Below are 21,454 nucleotides of genomic sequence, written 5' to 3' on the forward strand. Positions count from 1 at the left end.
CAAAACCTCGCTTCCCAGAGTCCTCACTAATCCAAAAACTAAACGACTTATACAAAATCAACTCGGAGTATGATTAATACGTACGAACCATACTTTCCCACCTCAATGTCGAGCGTGTCGGGACACCCTGCTGACCGAAGGCAGAAAAGGACACCCTGCTGGCCGCAGGCCAGCAGTGTGTCTGACATTTTTTCCTGACGTCACAAAAATAATTCGGAAAAATTTTCATTCTAAATTTTTTAAATGAATTTTAAAATTTAGATTTGAATTCAAAATTTATGCAACAGGGAAAATCCATATCGCCGAAAGTTGGTATAGATATCCTGTCGACAGTGACTCATTTAATGAACCAGACTTTTAGTCACATGACTAAATACAGCATGTAAATTATTTAATACTGCGATTTTTAATTTCAAATTCCAATTCAATTTTCTCAAGAACAATTACATCTATCAAAATTATTTTCATACCATTTATTAACCACATATCGGACTACTTGTGTACCTTATGTCAATTTTCCGAAGGAATGGAGATATAAAGTTGTTGAATCTACAAATATTTTAATGTTAAAATATTGCGAATTGAACTTTACATAATTAATGCTAAGGGGGTTTGACCGATTCATTATTGTGTCTACCCTACTTATATTTAAATAATTTGTTAACAAGTTTTCATATTTTAAATGGATTCAATTAACTTCTTTAGTGGAAATTATTATTTTTTAAATTGGTTCAGAATACTGGATTCGATTGTTTTATTTCTTTCCCGTTGCGTGTATTTCAAGATTTTCATTTCAAACATCTTGTGAATTTGTGTGATGTTGGCCCTTATCACACATCGGGGCTGTGGTTCGGAGCTGCGGTTCGGTCGCTTTTGTTGATCACAAATGGACCTTATAACCTTTGGTGCTATTTTAAAATTTGGTAAAAATTTTGGTCAAGAATGAATTCAGTGTGTCGTTTTAGACGTATACAACTATTTTTTACTTGAAGTGTCCAAAATTGCCTAATGGGAAAATTTGTCAATTTCCTTCAGCTTAGGTTTTCGTGACGTTTGGTAAATAGATTTTCAGATATAATGTCCTTTAAATTTTGGGAAATGTAATTAGCAATACCACGAAATTTGAAGAAAGCCTTTTACTAAATATGTGTTATTAAATACGCAAACATGTAAAAAAAATATCTTATGAGAAATCAATCATAAATTCTCTAAATCGTGCCGCACCATACTATGTACATAATATGCTCAAAATGAAGAGGAGATAACATATCTGTCAATAAATAATCCAGACATTTTGCAGGTCAGAACTATGTATGATGTCCAAAAGTGGCAAAAACCATTTTTTGAAAGCTATTTTAGCCGGCGGTTAAAACCACCACGAAACATTGGATTAATTATAAAATACATTTCCTATAAAGAATAACAAAATGCTCCATTCTGAATTGATCAAACTGGTGAAAATGCGAAAATTTTGCATTTTTAAAATTATTTATGCAGGAGTTTTTCTACAAACCACAGCATTTTTTAAACATAACTCGTATGTTGTATCTTCAAGCAGTCAGTGAACCACTGGTTCGCAAAAAATGCGCACCGAACCACACCCGGTGGGGAGCGCGGTGTGGTTCGCTGGGTTTCAGACTTTTTCTGGTGTGGTTCGCGGTGTGGTGCGCTTAATTTTGGATTTTTCTTGGTGTGGTTCGCGGTGTGGTGCGCTTAATTTTGGATTTTTCTTGGTGTGGTTCGCGGTGTGGTGCGCTTAATTTTGGATTTTTCTTGGTGTGGTTCGCGGTGTGGTGCGCTGACCCAAACTAGCAAGTCTGGTATCGGTAGGGAGGACACCCTGCGCGCCAACCACCGTTTACACCCATATTACGCTATCAATACGGGTGAGAAGTTTAGATCATCTTATATTTCCCATATAAAAATTTCCTATCCCTTCATTTATACATTGGGTGCCAAAATCGAGTATTTTTAATGACGAAATATATGGATGGTCCTTAGACAAATGCATCGTATAGATATCCATTCATAAGTTGACTTAACATGCTAAATTATATACTCAACTCATACTCTTCCCTCTTTATGCATAGTAATAGGTCAAAGGTGAACAGAGCCACAGCCAGAGAGGGACCATCCATATATTACGTCATCAAAAATACGCAAATTTTTACACCCACCTTTTTCGTAAGCTCCTCATGTTAATCTTAACACGAATAAGATAAGACCAAACACCACCCACTCCTCTTATTTCATGACGTAGTATATGGACGTTCCCATATTCACTAAAAGCTGCTTAATATCATCGATGACTGATGTAGCTTCGCTATATAGATACATAGTTTTTCTCATCGGCTCTCGTACCCGATTTGCGTACATTGTACATAAGTGGAGAAAATGAGCGAGAGATGAGAATCTTGGACCGAGAATTCTCTACGCGTCCACTCATATCAAGCTATTTCATGGCTTAATATCTACCTATCCATTTACATACGTATCTCATCTCAATACATAAATATTTACATACACACCCAAATTTATCCCAATTCCAGCTGGCCCAAAAGGCACACATTTAGTCTTCCACAACTTAAACACATCCACAATTTTACATAATTTTCCCATTTATCATGTCCACAAATTCATTCAAATTCTACTACTTTACCTTAACGTCGATCCTTCTAGCGTGCTCCACAAATTCAATTATTATTCACACCAACAGTTGGCCCGGGGTCTATGGAGAATATGAAAAATACTATAACACTTCGTACTGCAATCCAACCATCCCAACCGCACCGGGCGGAAGAATATACAAGATAGAAACGATTGGAAAATGTTTTAATATTTATCCTCAAGAAAATTGCACCGGGTCCTTTATTCGGGCCAGCATGTACGTTCGGCCTCTTAACGATCTAAAAACTTATCATTGGGTAGGGGACGACTTGATCAAGGAGGATTTACGTATTGGATCAGTCGGCCCTTGTTTTGACCGGTGTGACCCCAGAAATTGGAAGGGCGATGAAAAACACCCAGTTGAGGTCACCTTCTATGAGGGCCATCACTTGGACGGTACATACATAAATATACAGGGTGGTTTAAATGTCAGCCTACAATGGAAAATTTGTCAAGGAAAAACTTCACAAATCTCCATTAGTTACGGAAATTTTGCCTTTGAAATTCAATATTTTAAGAATTTTGTCATCAGTGTTCTACAAGTTTTGATAAAAATTAATTAAAAATCTCAATCCCGAATCCGTAACAAATGGAAATTTACGCATTTTTTCCATCGACAAATTCAATCGTGACCTCCATTTTGACCTCAAAGCCAGGATATCTATCACTCTTTGGTTGAAGGGGTCATATTTGTACTTCTGACGTTACTTTTTTATCGTTTGTAAGTTATGTAATAATATGTACTTCGTTTGTATGGGTTTATTTTATGCATACAGTAAGTTTTCCATAAATTGCATTATTCTCCACAGGTAACACAACCACTATCATGGTCGATACGGACGACTGTTTCCTAATTACTCGACATTCATATGATTCCCCTGGTATGAAAATCAGTGGGGATGCAAACGCTTGCATCGAGCTACACTCTGCGCCCAGCTGTGGCGGGGAATTCACCCAATTTCGGCCTGGATATATCGAACTGAACGCCCTCAATAAATGGAGCTTGGGAGACATAAACGATGCTGCCACGGCCTTTGCTGTGTCTCGATGTGGCGCATTTTGCAATAAATCTGTTCCCCTCATCAATCCAGATCCACTTCCGACAGCCCTGGAAAAAAATATGGTCACGTTTTATGACTATTTCGGATATTATGGTGAGTTGCAGGGACTCGAATCAAAATTGACAGCACTCTTAGAATCAGGGTTACGATTATAACTGAAAAGTAAACGTATGTGACTTTACCGCAGTGGTTAGAAATTTGTCATCAAGTGGTTACAATTGTCACCGAATAATTATAAAGTTTCACCGATTTGGTATTAAATTGTCACCAGAGCGAATAAATTTATAACCAGTTGGTGATAATTTGACAACCACGGCGATAGAGTGACACACGTGTACTTTTTGGTTATAAGTAATCGTAACCCCATTTCTAAGAGTGAAGCAGAGGTCGACGCCGCCGATTGTACGTCGCGGCGCCGCCGAACGCCTGTAGCATTTTACGCGCCGCTGCCGCCGAAATCTATTTCCTATTCCTTTAACATTGCGCCGCCGCGCCGCGCCGCCGAAAAGTCACCAAAAATTGGCGCCGCCGCAGCCGAAAATTTGTAGGCGTCGGCCTCTGGAGTGAAGCATTATTTGTTTGGATACTAATATTAGTTTTCTGAAAATTTTTAGGTCACCCTACCAATATCAACCTGAGTGCTGGATGCGTCAAGTTGGACGAGACGAAAGCCCATCGCTCCATTCGAACTTACGGTCAATGTGTGGTCCTTTACGCTTTAGAAGGTTGTAAAGTAACCCGGGGATACCATGTTTTGCAAACGGGGGGAAAATCGAGGGATTATTATGTCCAGAAACTTCTCACTGGCACGAGTCCATATTACCCGCTATCTATCCGGTTATGTGGAAAAGACGAGGAGGAAGATCGGGATGACTGTGATGCTGGCAGATTTTGCTTGACTACCTCAAATCTCTGGGGGATCATATTGTTTTTATTTGGTGGAATGGTTTTAATTTCCCTGTCAGCCTTGGGAGGAGTTCTGATTTACAAATTATTCGAAAAACATGCACACCGAGGTAATACGGCAGGGTTGGATGTTGTCTATAAAGCTGAGGTCCCTAATGTTTAAAGATTATTGAACAAAACCTTGTGAAATGTAATTTAAGAGTAAGATGCAGTTTAAGGTGTTTCATGATGATAAAGTAGATAATTACATCAAATATGCTTAATACCCAATTTTCTTGAAATTTGCTCTACCGGTTAAAATCGTGAAGCTTTCATGGTCTCGTCTTATTTTATAAATGTCCTTAACGCACAAAGATAACTAATGGAGTAAAATTTAACCACGGGTTGTGTCATCCTCTTTTTTACTCAACCTTGGACAAAATTTTGCACAACCTTAGAAATTTTCCACAACTTTATTTAGAGTGTAGATAAATGGAGTAGAATTGCGTGTTTTATTCTCAGTTTTATCATTTATTGTCGTCCAATCCTTATTGCGTGACTCCATAATAGATAGTGAGGACTATGAGAAAATTAAGAAATGCTACACTCTAAATAATTTGGGTACAAATATATGCATGGTGCTCTATTTTTCGGTTATGATTGAGGAGACGTTTTCTCACCAACACAAAATATCTAAGTCAAAAATGCATGTACCAAAATCACAACGTGGGTATTAAACCAGGGTATTTATGCTACCCGAGTTTTTTAGGGTATTGGGATTTTACAGGTTTTCGTGGGTTTTGGGGTAGCAAATTTGAGCAAACCGACGGGTAGTTGGGATTTTCAACTTTAATAAAGTATGACAACAATAAGGCTTTACTAAAAATCATATAATTTAATAAGTTATTGGACTTGAATTAAGAAGCAGCTCTGTTTCGAAATTGCTTTTAAAAAGCCGATTGTTTTCACAACTTAATACATGAGACAGTGACTCAGTTTGCCCCCGATTACCCGAAAAACCTAAATATGTAAAACCCTGGGTAAGGATTACGATGGCAAAACCCCGGGAGTTTCCTTAACCTGTATTAAATAAACTCACCATCCGTATATCTTTCCTTTAAAAAATCTTAAACTTGGTAAAAGTAAAGGAAAGCAAACAAAATATAGCAATTGGGTTAAACAAGTAATTCCCCAAACAATATGTAGTAGTGGGATGCTGCAATTTTTCCAAAGATATTCCTGTCGATATTACATTTTTAGGCTTGTCTTTAGACTGCTTCAAATAGGATAAGTAACCCTCAGTAATTCAATTCAAGCCATGCATGTTTGAGGGATTGAACATATAAATTTACAAAGCTGCATATGTAAGTACAAGCGAAATTCTGTAAGTATTTAGTTCGATTGTCCAACAGAAAAATACTAATATTCGTAAGTGCGAAATATCTGTAGAATGGACTAGAATGTGGGCAGTATAGTCTAGCTATTTTTATGTTTGACATTTATTGTTATATGTATTTGTAAATGTATGTAGCTTTTCATACAATTATGTATGTATCTAAAGGGTAAGATGTTCAGTCTAAACTAGTATATGTCGACGCCGACGTCGGACTATTTCACGTGCTGCCAACACCGGGGCAAGGTTCTAGGCGAAAAAAATCTGGCGCCGATTTTAGTTTGCCTAAATACTTTCATTTTCTTCTAATTATGCAAAATTACAAAGGAAAAGTTGTACCAATGTTTTCAGTCCAGTATCGGACTTTCAAACCAGACTTTACATTTAGTTGTCTCGTGTGCATGAACAAATTTTCTCCGATTTTGACCAGCTGAATTTTCCTTGTTTAGTTTGCAGAACGAAGATACAAATATTTTGGAGATACATACCTACTACTGCCATAAGTTTTGACCACTAAACAAATTAATGTAGCGGACTCAGTTTAGTGAATTTTAAAAAACGAACGATATCATGAGAAAGCCTATTAAATTCCCTACAAAATATACCGGGCACTTTTCAAAATTTCCTCCTTTCGAAGCTACAATAGCCCAAAGTCTAGATATCCACATCTCACTCGCGGTACGCACTCATTCCAAGGAATATTAGTCTCATTTCTAAGCGACAGATTTTTTCTCGGATTCCAAACTTGTGTGGTGTTTAGCACATGTATCTAGCTTCAGTTTGGACCACATATCGTATTCCAGAAGGTTGAGGTTCGGCGACAGTGAATTTTATTCTTGATCCGAAATGGAGTAAGAAATTTTGGAATTTTACCCCATTTTTACTATTTTGGCCTTATCAGCAGGTCCTGAGCCCTGCTCGAATACTTAGCAGCTATTTTTTAATAGAGTGTGGTCCAGTGGTTCTTCCATTCGCTCGATAACTTCAAAAAATACTTTTTGACAAGAAATTTCACCCCCAGAGGAAGACAATTCACTGTTTTGACCAAATCCAATCTACGCCGAATAAAAAAATCACAGAATCTGGATGGTGGGTCCGATTAATATTTTAAAAAATTTTATGAATAATATGGACTGGTGGGGTGTGGACAAAGTGATTTTGCTGATTTTATATAACCTAAATTGTGAAAGTTTACTAATTTTTCAAAAATATTTATTTCCATTTTTCAAGCGCGTACTGCATGATCAGTGCCCGGCTTTCAAGGGTCCTATTTTTACTTGGCGTGAAGTTAGCAAGTGTTTCTTTTCACATCTTAAAAACATAAGTCCAAGGTCGAGTTTAGGGGCCTGGGACGTAGTTTTACTTTGACCGTTCATTTGTAGGGAAATTTTTCTTAGGATCCGGCGTGAATTCAGCCGAGTTCAGGTTTTGTGCGCCTTCGTGACTTTTTGTGACCTTTTCGACCGTTCCCTTCAACTCGGTTTTCGGTTATCAACACTGCCAATGTTAGTGGATCATTTTATGGTATGGTCGACCATCTTGCAATTAGTTCCGATTTTTAATGATCTATTGAAAAATGCCGAATTTTTATGTTTGCAAAGATGTTTCTGAAAAAGTGCAACACGTCGATTTGTCCGATCTGTCATTTTAGCACCTTGTATCACAAAAAATTTCGGAAGATGGTTTCTGATAGACCATTGCATGGGGAATTCAATAAAAAACAGTACAACTGGCTAACGTAACTGCTACTGATGTTTTTTGCGCGCGGAATGCTTGAGACAGAATATATGGCAGTAGTAGGTATGTACCTTTATTAGAAAAAAGGATTAATACATAGATGTTATAATTTTACCTTCAAAAGTGCTGCACAGTTTGGTCGTTGGTCTCAGTATCCTACATCTAGACGGACCGGCACACATAACGTTTTTATAAATCAGGTTTAACACTATAGATACAGAGAAACATAAAAGATTGCGAACATAATTCTTTTTACAGGACAGACATTGATTCTTCGAACTAAAAATTTGAAATTTATAGGTTCCTATGAAACTACTTAAAATTTGGCACCGCCGCGGAACCTTAGTAAAACTCACGCCGCCGATTGTGTCATCGACGTCGACCTCTAGTCCAGTTTTTATGGCGACGTGGCAGTACACGTCCCCGTTTCTACTTATGTATCAGCCAAGTGCATGTTTCTCAGCAGACTGAATCCGCCTCTCCTTGTGTTACTATCTCTACATTATTCTTCTTTCCATTTGGTAATATTACATACTGATGTAATAAAGTGAAGTCTTTAAGTATGTAGGTGAACCCTTAACGTCTTGCCTCCCTTATTCACATACATACATACACTGATGTCAGGAATTATCCATCATTGGACAAGCTTATCGTTCAAATGTATATTTCTTAAAAAGTACAGTAGATATTCAAATACTTTTTTTTGTCACTAGTAGACCAACCAATTGGTAGTACAATGTCACGTAATCAGGTCTCAAAAAAATTTCAATATGGGGAAATAATGTCTTCTACCGCGAGCTTTCAAAATTCGGATGTCAGAAATTATCCATCATTTTTATTTAACTTCGTATTTTTAACAATCTTGTAATAAATGATCGGTAAAAGTAATTTTTAGTAACGTGTTGGCCCACCCTGAGCAGATATTACTGCTTGACAGCGGCGACCCATCGATTCGACGAGAGTCTTTGTCACTTCCGGGGTCACAGTTTCGAATGCATCGGAAATTGCATTTTTTAGGTCCTGTTTGTTTGAAATATAATAGTTTCTGATCCGTCTTTCGATATGGTCCCACAAATGCTCAATTGGATTCAGATCCGGACTTTGGGGGGGCCATTCCAGCACTTTTATCTTGTTTTTCTTGAAGAATTCCCATGTAGTCTTCGCAGTGTGTTTGGGATCACGATCTTGTTGGAACGTGTAGCGGCGCCCAAGACCAAGTTTTGCTACAGATTGCTTTATATTACGGGACAATATACCCTGGTACACGTGTTGGTCCATAGTCCCGTTTAAGAATTCGTGACCTCCAGTCCCTGCGTAGCTAAAGCAGCCCCAAACCATAACGCTTCCACCGCCGTGTTTTACGGTGGGGTTGAGGTTCTTCAATTTTAGAGCCTCGTCCGATTTTCTCCAAACTCTGGCACGTCCATCCGACCCAAATAAGTTGTATTTGATTTCATCAGACCACAAGATCGAATTCCAAAAACTTTGGGGCTTATTCACATGCTCCTTTGCAAACGCAATCCGTTTCTTCTGGTTGACCTTTGAAATGAGTGGCTTCTTCCTGGCTCTGCAACTCTTAAATCCTTCAGACTTGATTACTTTAATGATTGTGTTACGACAGGTTAGTTTTCCAGTTTCATTTGCAACTTGATCTCTGATCTTAGAAATTGTCAATTTTGGGTTGACCTTCACTTTCTTGATAATGGCACTTTTTTCTCTCTTAGAGAATATTGGCTTTCGACCTCTTCCTTGCTTGTTTACAATTAGTCCACATAATTTGTGCTTCCGAATTATATACTGAACTGTTGAACGAGGTATTTTAAGCAAATTTGCAATTTCTTGTTGGGTTTTCTTCCCATTGGCATCGCCCTGATGGTGCTTGATTACCAGTTCGCGAATTGCAAATGGCGTCTCCTTGACCTTCTTCCCCATAGCCTATTTTGTACAAGTTTTCTTCGTTAATCGTAAGAAAATGATCTCAGAACAAAAATAAATTAAAGAAAGAACTTACCAAAACAAATTATTCTTTTTTTCAGCTGAGGAGCAAAAAAGATGGATATTTTATAACACGTTGATTTTGAATGCCCGCGAGATAATTTATTTTTACCCCATATTGAAATTTTTTTGAGACCTGATTACGTGACATTGTACTACCAATTGGTTGGTCTACTAGTGACAAAAAAAAGTATTTGAATATCTACTGTACTTTTTAAGAAATATACATTTGGACGATAAGCTTGTCCAATGATGGATAATTCCTGACATCAGTGTACACTACATTTATAAGTAGGGGCTTTACATTATTTTATACCCTCGGTACATATAACCGTCAATGTCGAATAGCAGCGATGATGCGTTTTTTACTGCCAATTTAAGTCATTTGGATCGCAGGGGTTTGCAACCTACATGCATCAAATAAGTTTGAAAGTAAGTGTGTGCCAGATAAAGTTGAGAAGAAGCTAAACATTTGTGACAGAAATAAACTGAAACAGTAAATATGTAGTCTGCGTCGCTCAAAGTATCTAGGTTTGTAGCTGAAATGTTTCATGCAACTCAACTAACCGGTCTTTGGACAGATAATCAAGTAAACTGAAGACTGTTAAGTGTCCGTCTTTATGAATGATAAGCGACATAATAAATCTAATTAAATAGGTATATAATAAATTTATATAACCTCACGAATTCAGGGGAAACAAAGAGCAAAAACGAGAAATTTGTGGAACAAAGTCCCAAATATATATGTAGAAGTCTTGCGTTTTTACAACTTCATTCTCAGTTGTATGTACTTACAATGGAGGTCTCCTAACATGTGTATGCTTTAAGATGTGCTGCAAGTTAGCCGTGGCCGAGATGCAATTTAGCCGTAGCCGTGGCCGGTGCAAGTTAGCCGTGGCCGTGGCCGAGATGCAAGACAGCCGTGGCCGTGGCCGAGCCGAACAATTTCAAGTCACCCCAAAAATTTCACTTTACCCCAAAAATTTCACTTTACCCCAAAAATTTAATTTTTCTCCAAAAATTTCACTTTACCCCAAAAATTTCACTTTACCCCAAAAATTTAATTTTTCTCCAAAAATTTCACTTTACCCCAAAAATTTCATTTTTCCCCAAAAATTTCGCTTTACCCCAAAAATTTAATTTTTCTCCAAAAATTTCATTTTACCCCAAAAATTTCACTTTACCCCAAAGATTTCATTTTCCCCCAAAAATTTAATTTTACCCCAAAAATTTTGTTTACCCCCAAAGTTACGTTTTCTCTTTTTGGGATAAAAAAACACTATAAACTGATGGTAGATAATACATTTTTTATTCCTTTAAATTTACAGCGACCGGTTTCAGAATTTTCATCAGGCTGTATAAAAATAAATTGAATAAGGACTAAAAATAATTGAATAAGATAGTAAATGAATTATTAAATGTGTTGGCAATTTGTAGTATTTACATACCTGTACTATACAGAGGATCATGGATCGTATTTGCACAGATTTTAAAATTGACCTTAAACCTTCAGTCGGTGTCGATGAATTTGTTTCTATCTACTCTAATAAAGCGTTAGTGTTAAGTCGCTGAATGAGTGATCGAATGCAAGTTGCCCCGTAGAGCAGACAAAGGAGGAAGCGGAGCAACCACTGCATGCACTGCATGAATGAATGAATGCATGGATGAACATGTACAGTGAGTGAGCAGTATACATACCTACATCACTCATCAATAGTGGTTATCATGATAAGTGATCGTGATAAACACTATTAATTAATTATTTTAGTTTGAGAAACTTCACCCACAGCGAGTAGCATATCGATTCGAATGTATTTTTGACGCTGAATCCGAATCCGTCAATAGCTTGGGGTTAATTTAGGAAGTTAACGGGGTTTGTGGAACATAACGGGAGCGTGAAGCGTGGGAATTTAAGTAGTAAGCTATGCAGCCACTCCCACGCGATGGGGATTTAAGTAGTAAGCTATGCAGCCACTCCCAGTGGGGGAAACCAAATTGTACCGTCACCAGGGAAGTTGAAATGCCATATGACTTGGGCAAACTCTCACTGTGATGTACGTATGTACATGTGGTACGACAACAATGGACAAACTCTCCGCTGGGAATTATTTAGTGTTGTTTTGGGATTTTTCGTTTGGGGCACACCCCCCACGGGGGCCTAGAGCCCGTTCTTGAACGGGCTTCTACTCTAGTTATTCAATACGTTCCTACGACCTTTAGCCAGCCCATAACGCCGTTTTCATGAATTCATTAGTTTTCCTATATTTTGGAGCAGCCCAGTAAACTCAGCTGACGAGAGACAGGCCCACTTGGGCAACTTTTTCGTGATTGGTTGTTGGCATACACTGTGAGATACAAATTGGGCAGCGGCTTATGTATCTCACAATGTATGCCAACAACCAATCACGAATAATTTGCCCAAGTGGGCCTGTCTCTCGTCAGCTGAGTTTACTGGGCTGTTTTGGAGGGCAATCTTCTTCAACTCCTCTTGAAGATTTTTCCGAAACACCAAAAAACTGGAGCTCGTCTGAGATGAAGCTATGGTTCTAGTAGTCTAAACCCATTTAAAATCTAAACGAGTGGCATCAGAACTTGTCACAGGTATCTGAGAATTAGGAATGATTGAAATCCGTAACTTTCGTTTTAACTCGGCTGCATAGTCGGTCATTTTCCCAGAGATTTTCGTGGTGAAGTTTGTTTTCGCGTGAACTTTGGCCATTTTTGGACCTCTTTTTGAAGTTTGTTGTTGATGGCACAATTCACATGCAGCGGACATATGGGGTGTTCCATTAGTATCCGGAATTTTTGCATTCGCTCATATAAAATAAAGTAACAAAGTTATTTAAACACAGTTTTGGCAGAAGTAGACAAGGGCTGAAACTAATTATTTTTTGCTTCAAATGGTTCATGCACTCCCTTCCGCCCATAGCTCGCAGGGGACCATGGTCCCCGGGACCATGGTCCCCCGGGGGACCATTTTTTTCGATGGTCCCCCGGGGACCAGGGACCAGGGACCATTTTTTTTCGATGGTCCCTCGGGGACCAGGGACCATTTTTTAGATGGTCCCTCGGGGACCAGGGACCAGGGACCATTTTTTTAGATGGTCCCTCGGGGACCAGGGACCAGGGACCAGTTTTTCAGATGGTCCCCCGGGGACCAGGGACCAGGGACCATGAGCTGGGGGACCAGGGACCATTTAGGGGACCATGGTCCCTGGTCCCCAAATGGGAGTTTAACATGGTGGTCCCTGGTCCCTCGGGGGACCAGGGACCAGGGACCATTTTTTTTAGATGGTCCCTCGGGGACCAGGGACCAGGGACCATTTTTTTAGATGGTCCCTCGGGGACCAGGGACCAGGGACCAATTTATTGCGAGCTATGCTTCCGCCCAATCTGTAGAAGCTTTTGTCAGTGGCTCCAAAAACTGCTTCGCCACTGTTTTGAGCTACCTTTTTTGCTATTATTGTCCACACTTTGTGAACTAAGTTCAAATTTTTGGCTGAAGTTTTTCGACTATGATAATATTCTTTACTGGATTAAGACAAAAAATTTAAATAGGTCCTGTCTGGGGCAAATTTGGGAACGTTGTTCACCTCTCCCATGTTAATTGCATTTGATCGGATTTCAGGCGGAGCGGGATAAGTTTGCTTAGATTTATTTTCAAGTTTGGCTTGTTTCCTTGAAGCTGGAAGAGTTGTACTATGTGGAAATAAAATCATTTTGATGATCTTGGCTGTAACTCGTGTTGTACGGGACGTCCAATTTTGATGACTTCAGGTCCAGTCTTTTTTCTGTCATCTGGTTTGTAGCTTTTATTTTATCCTTCACTGTATTTATAAGCTTATAAAACCTATTAGGATTTAATGTCCAATTTCTAAGCTTTAAAATAATGTATTATGTTAGGTGATAACTTCAAGTACGGACTCGAATTACTCTCCGACAGTACAGATTTCTATTTTTACGTATCTTATCACTTTGAGTGCTGCCATACGAATGGGACGACCAGATAAATTTTTGTAATTAGCAGTTTTTTGTAGCTCATACCTCAGTAGTGTATAGCAAATTTTCGGTTTTTGAATTATTTGGTTTTTAAAGTTGCTACAGCTCAATTGCTCGGAGCGCGTAACCACTTTTTCGTCGTAGTGGCGGACAGCTTTTGCTACTTGCTCCAGGGTTTCTGACCCCATTTTGGAACGAAGAGATATCGACTCCGGTTTTCGGATTTTGGTAGAAGGATGTATGTGCTACACGACCTAGGTCATTTCGAATTTGGGGCAACCTGATATCCCATAGATATAGGCGAATGAAAAAATTCCGGATACTTATGTAACACCCCATATTTTAACAACTTTCCCAATTTTGCATCCCTGATCCCAGCAATGCTGGAGCGAGTCATTGATATTTCGCGTCAAGAGGACATAAGTAAAGTGAACTGTTCCACAAGATACAGCCACTACAAAGAACTCATTAACTTGACACCAGGTCCAGCCCCTTATCTTGAGTTCAATCTACCTTTTAAAAAATTGACTCTAATAGCACAAGCGAGACTAAATTTAACATCCTTCTACCATGAGAAATATGTTCATAAACTAAATGTTGATGAAATCTGCAATATATGTAACTGCAAGGAAGAGGAATCTATCTTTCATGTGCTGTGGAACTGTAGGGTTTACGGTGGTAGTAGAATGTGGATACGAGAACTAGAAAGGAAAAAGGATAAAACAATGGGTCTACTCTGCAATAAAATTGGCCATGCTGACTCTATTTACAAATATTTAAATGAGGTCTTAAGAATGCGGAGATTGATGCTGGAGGAAGATAATCTGACCATTAACCGAACTAACACAACTAATGCAACTATCAAATAAGTATAATAAATTGTATTCCAATTAAAATTTTATGATGAGATGATGTATTTACGGACTCGATTTACTACTCCAACACTGTAATAACTTGTAATTCTATGGGCCATGTACGAATTTCAGAATAAATTATTATTATATTATTATTATTATTATTATTATTATAACTTTCCCAATTTGAGTTTGGGTCAGAAGATTTTTTCGCCTTGTCAGGGCGTCGATTTTTCGAAAAACGGTACGCGTAAGGTTTTTGGGGGCTGCAACTTTATTGAGGATGCTAGTCCCGCTAATTTAGATATTGATCTAATTAAAGCGGAATTAAGTTCACCATATGTTGAAGAACGAGCAACACTAGTAACACTAGTAAACCCATGTTTGTCAGTAGTTTGCAGTAATTCTTGCATCAATCCTTCGTATTACCCGGCTGTAAATTCTAAAAATATTTACTATCCCTTCCCCTTGAATACTTCCCAGTGGAGGTCGTCTCTATAGCCCCTCTATCAATTTTTGTTCATATTTACTTCATATTATTTCGTTAAAAAGCAGTAAGGATTTCTGGTCAAAATTTCAGCTTTATATGTTAATTTCTGAAAATCGTTGGGGGTCCCCAATAGGGTTCTAGGGTTCTATACTAATTCCAATGTATATTCTTCAATTAAGACCCATAAGCAACCTCTCTACCAAATTTCAGCTCAATGTGACAATCTTGAAAAATTGGTATGGGTAACTTCGCATAAAAATTTTAGCAATTGCAATTCTTATTCTCCCATTAGGAGCTACATATTAGCAACCTATTTACCAAATTTCGGCTTGCTACGATAATTTTTAAATTTTCGTGCATAATATCCCATCCACCAAAATGACCACTGCCGGTCAACCACTTGACCGATTTCGCCCATCTTCGAACTTAACTCCTCATTTGCCCTGTACTACGTGTACCGAATTCCATTTTTATAGGATAAGTTATGTTCTAAGAGCGTAATAGATAAACAGACAGACGGATACATAAACCCTGAGACACGACACGAGCTAAAAAAAGAATACTAAAGGACGGTATCTGTTATGGTGATCGTTTTGGGTGGATTTTTCTCCCTTGCAAATTACTTCACTACAGAAATTAAGGGCATTTTTTGGGTGGTGAATAATTACCAATTTCTGAAGGGTTTCCAAGCAAAATATGCTGGTTGTGATGCAAGTATTTTACAGTGTCATGTCGTTACGCAGAAAAATTGATGATGCAATATATTAATACTTGCGTATAAGCCCGTCTACCGCCGGGCGAGAGCTTATTTGATTTTCATGAAAATGAGTGGGACTGTGCATAATTCCACCGAATCAATTTTTAATTGTATCAATCAATATTATAAGCTATATATGGAATGGAAATGTTTGTTGGCATGAGAAATGAAGATAAATGTTTCGCAATGGAAGCGAAAGTGGCTTCCACTTCACTGTAACTTCACTTTAAAGTGGCCAACCCTGCATACCCGTTACTGACTTGCACTTCACTTTTAAGTAAAGTGAAGTTAGATATTGGGTGAGGTCACTTTAGTTCGAACATGCACTACATCAGTGGCTGCGGAAGCCGTGGGGACATCTGGGGACATTTACATTGCAGGATAGGGGAGGGAGGGGTTTGTATAACATGGACAGGTGATAGGGACATCGAACAATCTTGAGGACATTGTCCCTCTGAGCGCTCAGTACAGAGTCGATGAGTTGTGTCAAGTCAGCACTGGTGCTCTAATAAGTTGTGCGCACACGGGGGCGTGCATATGCGCCCAGATAACATCGATGCTGTCTCCGCGACCCAATATAACCTAACCGAAGTCTGTCTGCCATATCAGTGTATCTAGTGCAAGTTCAGTTCGAACATGTTCAAACCAAAGAGACTTCACCCAATATCTTATGGCAGTTTTCTGGGGGTGGTTGTCTGATGGTAGTTATTTGGGATGGTTGCCTGATGGTAATTAAGGTGGATAAATTACTGCAGCTATATGTCCACAATAACCAAGGGTTCCTGCCCCATTTTTGCAGAGACAGTACCATCCTACAATTGCTTCCTGTCTGAGTCCCCATGGGATGAATTTAATCCACACGATGTGATAACGACGTTTGCTAAATCGAGATTACAACTTTATTCTTATCAAATCCGGCACGTCCTTATGGATGAAGAATTCACAACCAAATCCAGGTGTCGCATGGTGACTGTTTTTTGGACGCTAAAAAAAGCCCGATCCGATTTATACTGATCGGGCCAAGAATAACCCGAAAAATTGGGCTCCCGATTCAACTTTGGCTATTCCTTTCACAATGTTTGAGTAAACTTAGACTGGCCATGGACACTTCTAGTTACATCTCATAATCTGAGTTGATGAGACACCAATAATAATAAAATATAGCTTGAAAAAGTAAAAATTTCTAAGGTGAGGAAGTGCACTTAAAAGTATTAAACAAGCTCACCACACCTCACCCGGCATCCCTCCGCTACCCAGATAATTTTACTTCGCCTGGGCTGTCTATTACATGCAAAATATCTGTTGTAAATAAAAATATGGAGGTTAATAAATAAATCGCTCATAGAGTCACCCAACAAATCTAAAAACAATGGTGGTCTTGTATTGTATAGTATAGGTTTTCTGAAATTATTTCTGAAATTATTTCTGAAATCCCCCAAAAAAAACTTCGTCTAAAACAATCAAGACAAAAAATTCGACATTTTCGACTTCCGTTCTGGCGTCGTTTACACGGTCACACGGTCATGGCACTTCAAAACTATATCGATTTCTGAAATCCCCCAAAAAAACTATGTCTAGAACGGTCGAAACAAAAAATTCGATATATTTGACCATTTATCTCACCACCGTGGCGCCATGACCTTATGACCTGCAATGCTCATCTTCGAAATCATCCTTACTTGAAAAATTAGAAACACGTTGGCGAAACCCGCATGTCGAAATTCGAATCCGTTCTAAAGTTATCGTGGATACGGACAGACGGACAGACAAGACATTTTCATAAAGAGATGCCAGCTTAAACAGCCCCTGCTTGGAATAGTCTTTTTACGTCATCAAATGGTGACATGGTTACCATTAAATTTAATAGTTTTGATCAAAATGACGACGATTTTCATGATTTTTTGTGCATTTACGCATGCTGCACCCGAACCAGGCATGCCTCTTTCACCAAACTTTGCTAAAACATGCTTACTTATATAATAAGTAAGTGTGTAAAGTTTTAAGAAAATCGTTGGAGGTCTTCAACGATTTTATCCTAGCATGATTTTAGTACATGCATTTCTCCCATTTAAATGCATGTAAAAACCCCCCACCACTAAAATAATTAATACGGGAGTTCAAGGCATGCCTCTTTCATGAAATTCACGGGGATGACACTTCGATACTTGTATCACAACATATAAAAAATTGAGCAAAATCGTTGGAGGTCTTCATTGTTGTTATGACCCACCCAAAAAGAGGGCTAGGCGGATTTAATCCTTTATACGCATATAATATTAGTATGTATCTTCTAAAAATAATTCATGTCTCAGGGAATCATAATCCCGACTGCGGATATAAACCCGGAAGAGGTCGGGAAAATTTTGTAGGGATTTTGACTAAATGCAATTATTTTTAAGGGGGTGGATTTGGTGGGGGTGGGGGTCGATTTGGGTGGGGGTGGGGGTGGAATTATAAATGCCGGATAATCTACACTCGCAGGGATGACTGAGTGAAGAAATGTGTTTTTCGAAGTCATTGAGGGATCAACGTAGTTCTCGTCACAAATGATGACAATTTGTATTGACATTTATCGACACAATTTTTGCATCATTTCTGGAACTTGATTTTTTTGTCTTTGATGTACTTTGGGGGACTTTGTTTATTTTATTCTGTAATCCCCATTTTATGTACTGTAATGTTGTGAAACAAGCTTTTTGAAATTTTCAGTATCCGTGCAGAGCCACGACTTGACTGGAACAAGTTTGTGCATGCTAAAGAGATTTTGAATGACTTTGACTTTTTAATCGGTGGGTATGACAAGAGATGGCCTGGAATTTTTTTGAAATTGCGCTTTTTAGCATCCTTACACTTCGAAATATAAAGGCAGATTCTTGTTTTGGAACATTCTTCCGTTTTGAAGGATTGTCACGTCGAGCTCGAGTCACGTCAAGCGACGTTTTTCTGTATTTGAAAAAAAAACTCGATTCGCGAGGCTTGTACTTTTACCCAGCTTTCTGTTGAATTTCACCATTTTTATAAAAACTGCTTTATACCTGCTAGTTGCCCTTGAAATTGCGTCTCAAAAAAATAATATAGCAGGACAAAAATCTTGAGAAATTGCGCGGTATTATTTAATGTCGTCTTTTCCAACTTAACCCTGGACACGCCTTAGATTGGGCATTCCATAATACATATGGCAGTTCGTAAATTGCTATTCGTGGGGGGTCATGCATGCAATCTTGATCAAAAAGTGAAAATATTTTATAAAATCACTCAAGGGGAGAGGAACAACTGCCAATTGAAAAAAAGTTTAAAAAAACCTTTTCGCCGCTAAAGTTCAAAAAAGGGGAAATAAATGTGTTTTTTTTGGTAAAACAATAATTTTACGTGACAAAAAGCATTTGCCTGTATTCCCCATAATTATTTATACATTTTTAATGTGCAAGTCAAAATGAACAATTTCAACAATTTGAACAATTTTGAAATTAGTGGTTGACACTTCTCATAAGCCGAATTGGGTAAGTTATGCATGGTTCGGATGAGTTAGAAACCCTTACCTCCAGACCATAGAGTGAAGGAGGCCGCGAGTCTCTCATCATCGCGGCCTCAACCGCACCGTCAGGCACCGTGCATAACTTACTCAATCCGGCCTATGAGAAGGGTCAACCACTAATTTCAAAATTGTTCAAATTGTTGAAATTGTTCATTTTGACTTGCACATTAAAAATGTATAAATAATTACGAGGAATACAGGTCAATGCTTTTCGCCACATAAAATTATTGTTTTACCGCAAAAAACACATCTATTTCCCCTTTTTTGAACTTTAGCGGCGAAAAAGTTTTTTTAAAGTTTTTTCAATTGGCAGTTGTTTCTCTCCCCTTGTGTTGAGGTTCGTGAGAAACTGTGATAAGTGTTTTTTGGTGTAATTTGTATTTGTGAGGATGGATTTTATGTGAAGAATTAAATTGTGTACGAAACGGTTAATATTTATAATAACGTAACGATTATTGCTTTATTTACACTTTTGGCATATTACATACACATATTTAATGCATGCAATATTTATTATTATTTGGGGTAAATTGATATTTTTGTATTTATAATTAATTATGAGGCAAATTGATACGTGTATATTTATTTTCTCCGTTCCTTCTCATTTGAGGTAACGTGAGATTTTAATGAAACACGCTTGTGCATAACAGCGTTTGCTTTAGCACATAGATTTTTTGGACCTGTTTTGGTGGTGGACCGTGACCGTTTATATACAGAAGGTCGGACGCGAAAGCACGCTGCTTACGTGACCTGAGTCGCAGTTATTTTGGTCATTCCGAGAATTGACCGTCGCATAAATAATATGCATACATCTTTCTCTGTTTTTCATGAACAAAGTTGGATGTATTTACATTGTATGCGTTGGTGGTTGACACAAAGCGAGAGTATAGCGAGTCGAGCAAGTTTCTCGTGCCATCCATCATACACACATATGCATTACATGCATAATATTTCCTTGCATTTTACCTACAATGCAAATTCTCAACTTCCTCACATCTTCAACTTTTACTTACCTGTTTACATGTTTTTAAACATATTAAACACCTTGAGTGATTTATAAAATATTTTCACTTTTTGATCAAGATTGCATGCATGACCCCCCAAGAATAGCAATTGCTGTTTCGGTGTCGGTTCTGGGAAAACTCTCTTGTGGTGGGGCTCTGTACAGGTATGTAAATACTACAAATTGCCAACACATTTAATAATTCATTTACTATCTTATTCAATTATTTTTAGTCCTTATTCAATTTATTTTTATACAGCCTGATGAAAATTCTGAAACCGGTCGCTGTAAATTTAAAGGAATAAAAAATGTATTATCTACCATCAGTTTATAGTGTTTTTTTATCCCAAAAAGAGAAAACGTAACTTTGGGGGTAAACAAAATTTTTGGGGTAAAATTAAATTTTTGGGGGAAAATGAAATTTTTGGGGTAAACTGAAATTTTTGGGATAAAGTGTAATTTTTGGGGTAAAATGAACTTTTTGGGGTAACATGAAATTTTGGGGGTAAAGTGAAATTTTTGGGTTAAAATGAAATTTTTGGGGTAAACAAAATTTTTGGGGTAAGATGAAATTTTTGGGGTAAAGTGAAATTTTTGGGGTGAAATGAAATTTTTGGGTTAAAATGAAATTTTTGGGGTAAAGTGAAATTTTTGGGGTAAGATGAAATGTTTGGGGTAAAATGAAATTTTTGGGGTAAGATGAAATTTTTGGGGTAAAGTGAAATTTTTGGGGTAAAATGAAATTTTTGGGGTAACATGAAATTTTTGGGGTAAAGTGAAATTTTTGGGGTGAAATGAAATTTTTGGGTTAAAATGAAATTTTTGGGGTAAAGTGAAATTTTTGGGGTAAGATGAAATGTTTGGGGTAAAATGAAATTTTTGGGGTAAGATGAAATTTTTGGGGTAAAGTGAAATTTTTGGGGTAAAATGAAATTTTTGGGGTAACATGAAATTTTTGGGGTAAAGTGAAATTTTTGGGGTAAAATGAAATTTTTGGGTTAAAATGAAATTTTTGGGGTAAAGTGAAATTTTTGGGGTAAAATGAAATTTTTTGGGTAAACAAAATTTTTGGGGTAAA

The 21,454-nt window shown here is 37.9% G+C and overlaps 1 protein-coding gene across 1 annotated transcript; it reads left to right on the plus strand.

The window, feature by feature from the left end:
* Nucleotides 1-3,507: 3,507 nt before the first annotated feature.
* Nucleotides 3,508-4,813, plus strand: LOC118433037. Its single transcript, XM_035844579.1, has 2 exons — nt 3,508-3,821; nt 4,343-4,813. Exons 1-2 carry the CDS (start codon nt 3,551-3,553, stop codon nt 4,795-4,797), a joined length of 726 nt encoding a protein of 241 aa, XP_035700472.1. The 5' UTR covers nt 3,508-3,550; the 3' UTR covers nt 4,798-4,813.
* The last annotated feature ends 16,641 nt before the right edge of the window (nt 4,814-21,454 follow it).

This window comes from Folsomia candida, unplaced genomic scaffold (genome assembly GCF_002217175.1).
Source record: "Folsomia candida strain VU population unplaced genomic scaffold, ASM221717v1 Fcan01_Sc039, whole genome shotgun sequence".
NCBI classification, from domain to species: domain Eukaryota; kingdom Metazoa; phylum Arthropoda; class Collembola; order Entomobryomorpha; family Isotomidae; genus Folsomia; species Folsomia candida.